Genomic DNA, 3812 nt, shown 5'->3' on the forward strand with positions numbered 1-3812 from the left:
TTGTCGTTATGTTTAGTGATGCGACAGGATAAGGAGCGACCTCATTATGAAAAATAAAAATGGTAGTAGTGTATAAGCAGCTTAATTCTCAAGGATTCCAGAGGTGGAACTTGGTGTACGGTGATGAGTTGGATCGATGTCGCCTGCAGGAAATGGTGACGACAGCATCGATCGTGGGGGAAGGGGAATCTCCCTTTACTGAAAAATGCCTTGAGCAGAAATTCTCACCCAAGGAAATGATAGAATGGAATAGCACTTTTCCGAGTGTCCGTGTGGAAGGAGGGATCGACAAGGTAACTGTGAGAGTAAGTAGACTGGCTTTGTAAAAGATGTTGTTTGATGATCTTCCTCTGGAGTTGGGGACAGAGAGATCGAGAGATGAGAGTCGTGTTATAATGGGACCAGCCCGTTCTGAGGGCGGAGTGGGAAAGTGCAGGGAATGTACATGAAAATGACGAGCTCAGCCTACGTGCAAGGAGGAGCACCCATTGAGCAGTCAATGGACTAGCAGCACCAATTCAGTCGTCACTTTCGGGATCGAACGGGTTGTTTCGGGACCTCGCAGGGGTATGGCCTTGCAGCAGGACGAATGTGTCCGGGGCGCCAGAAGGACAGTACGGTGGAACTGTGGGGCAAAATGCACTACGATCTGTAGGGTAGAGATTGGAAGATAGGCCGGCAAATGAGGGAAGAGCTTTTTGGCTCTATAACGGGCTTTTGTACGTCATTTCCGCTTGGGAAGTGTAAGTGGAAGAAATATAGCGACGGGCCGAGAGGAACAGAAAATACCGAAATGTACGGTTACAGCGGGAGACGCCGCGAGTTCACGACTTCTTCGAAACAAAGAGAGCGAGCGGAGATTTTACCACATTCTTTAGCTGCTCTCTGAACTTGGTCTGTGTAACGGCGTAAAGGGCCATGTTTGTACAACAGCTAAGAAGCTGCAGAATACTGCCCAGCTCTCGCAGCGAATCTGGCGGATACACAGATGTGCTAAGATCATATAGCCGACTCCACATGGAGTACACAGTGAAAGGTGCCCACAGCAGGATGAAATTGCCCGAGACGATCAGCAATAAAACGAGAGATTTCCTGCGTTTCTCCATCTCCGGATCTCTGGATCTCTGTCCGTTGCCGGGAATCCTGAGTTTCCTGCGAGGTCTGCTGGTGACTAAGACGTGCCTGACGGTGAAGCCATTCGTTACTAGAACCAGCACAAATGGGAACACAGGGGTGATGAAGTTATAAAATAGTTCAATTTGTTTCATGATATAGAAATAATAATCTCTCGCGAAACAAATGAATGGAGAGATTATCCATGTGTATTCCCTTAAGAGACGAAAATACCAGTAAATATTCTTCAAACAGCTGATCACACTCGCTGTCCCCAAAACCACAGCCGCAGTTTTCCCGGTGCAATACTTTGTTTTCAGCTTCTGGCAACAAATAGCGACGAACCGATCAAAGGTGAAAGTGACGGTGAACCAGACCGAGCAATCGGTTGTGGTGTACATCAGAGCAGCGTGGACATTACAGCTACTGGGCATAGAGCGGAGGAAAACCGGGTTTGACATGTACGTAAGTGGAAGTTTGCTCAATATCAGGTCCAGGATCAGAACCAGAAGATCCGCCGCTGCCATGGCAACCAGGTAGCAAGTGACAACTCTGGAGAGGCCGCACTTTCCCCGAGACAGGATGAAGATGGTCACCATGTTCACTGCCAAACAAAATATGCGATTACGGTTAACACACCAAGAAGGTTTATCTCAAAGCGAGCATATATTGTGTACCAATGAGAGAAATGATTTTAACTGACGGAATAATTTAATGGTAGCGATTACCAATTAATAAAATTAAACCGTTTTGCAGAGTGGTGTAAACTCACTGCTGTCTGTTCCACCGAATATCAGCAACGAACTAGAAAGCGAAGAACACAGACAACGATGGTGGTGATCGGGAAACTCTGTACGTGCAGAGGGAAAAAGAGTTGAATGGTGCATCCGAGGAACCTGCGGGATCTCAGCTGTCGTGAACTAAGTGTCCTGGACACCCACCAGGTTTAGTTGAAGCACAGATTCCGGTCCCTGATCGGAAAATGCATTTTACGAACACAGTTTGGAGGAGGATAGCCAGAGCCGGAAGAGGAAACCAGTGACTACATTCGCGGCGGGAATGATTACTTCGCTTCAGGGGAATCTCGGACAGCACATGGCAGTTGGAAAGGTATTAACGAATTTATTAGTTTTGTATTGCGACCGTTGTGGTTAAATGGCCAGGGAGAAATGGAGGAGGGGTGTTGACAATAATATTATTCTTCCGACGGGAAGACAGATAATACGACGATTTATGCAACACCGTTCTGCGACAGCCTCCGACTGCCGATTGGAATGAGAACAAAAGAAACGTGGATACAGAGCAGGCGAACGCAAAATGGGCAGAAACGGAGACATTAAGATAAACGTTCACAGTTTAGAGAACGTGCGCAAAATGTTATTGCTGAACGATAGCTAATGCGGATACGTGAAGAATGAACGACGGTATCTCGGGAGATAGTTCTGTTACGAGATAAAATACGAATGTGCTCTTTGATAATATGGTGGACACATGAGAAGATCTTAAAAGCGGAGGGACCTGTTTAATGCTCAGGGAGGTGCTGGCGCGTAGACGGCAGGAGGCGAGGTTAGATTGGGTTTAAGGGGGATATCCTTTCAAAATGTAATGTGTTAACGTCTCAGTGACAGGCTGCTGTGTTGAATAACTGTAAGTCAGAGGTTTAACCGTCACATCGGGAGCATAAACTGCGCCGGTATGACCACAGCATAGGACCACACGCTATGGTCGATGCATTTCCCTCCCAAAGCCGTCTTCTTGCTTTCTCTACATAAACGTTGATGCCGTTGTTAACCTCCGCTTAAGTTACGCGAATACAGACACGGGACCATCAAATACGCCTCATACGTGAGATCGTTCAATCGCTGGGTCGATTCTTCTCGTAAACCTGTTCTGGATCATCACCACTGACACCACATATTTTATGAAACAGAGATCTTCAGGACAGAAAACTACCCTACTGCATAGAGCAAGGGTTTTCTTAATCAATAACTAGTATGTGCGATAGGAGCATTAATTATTATAGTTAGAAAGGTACGCGTGAGAAGGCAAATGTGCGGTTAAGAATTACAAACTGACTCACCGGGAAGAGCAATGATGGCGAGGACGGGGAAGAAAACCACCTGAATGGTAGGAAGCGCATGAGCGATTCGAACATCTACTGCATCGAGTGTAAAAATAAATGAAACCACCCAGATGTTTTTCCCATTTCCTGTTATATTCCATGCTGTCTTTCCAGAATTCTGATCCATGACAGATCGAGCCAGTCTGTCCTTACGCTCCCTGACAGTGCTGCTCCTGATCTCTGTCCGTGACAGGAAGGAGAGGTTGTTCTCGCTGAAGCTGGGGAAACTCAGTGAGAGAAACTCTCTGGTGACGTCATAGTCATAGTCATAGTCATAATCTTACTTTATTGATCCCCGGGGGAAATTGGTTAAACGCTTCTTGAAACTACGCAATTTATTTTGCATGAAAGTCCAGAAAGAGTTAACTCTTGGTTTACCCAGTGGCCTAGGAAACAACTGTGGAGATAAGTGCTGCTGCTAGTACATACCATGAAATTGCAAAACATAAATAAAATATCTCATAAGATTTCGGTGGGTTAAGACAGTTTGAAGTAGAAAATATGGTCCAAACAGAATAAGCAAATATAAGTATTTTATTTAAAAATTCAGTGTTAGGAAAGCGGTAAATTAGTCAAA

The 3812-nt window shown here is 45.6% G+C and overlaps 1 protein-coding gene across 1 annotated transcript; it reads right to left on the bottom strand.

Annotated features, from left to right (window-relative positions):
- Positions 1 to 824: 824 nt before the first annotated feature.
- Positions 825 to 3362, bottom strand: LOC140207812 (probable G-protein coupled receptor 139). Its single transcript, XM_072276375.1, has 2 exons — positions 3194 to 3362; positions 825 to 1717 (listed from the first exon to the last, which is right to left on the bottom strand). The coding sequence occupies exons 1-2, from the start codon at positions 3360 to 3362 to the stop codon at positions 825 to 827; spliced, it is 1062 nt and encodes a 353-aa protein (XP_072132476.1).
- Between the last annotated feature and the right edge of the window lie 450 nt (positions 3363 to 3812).

This window comes from Mobula birostris, chromosome 13 (genome assembly GCF_030028105.1).
Source record: "Mobula birostris isolate sMobBir1 chromosome 13, sMobBir1.hap1, whole genome shotgun sequence".
Lineage (NCBI taxonomy): Eukaryota > Metazoa > Chordata > Chondrichthyes > Myliobatiformes > Myliobatidae > Mobula > Mobula birostris.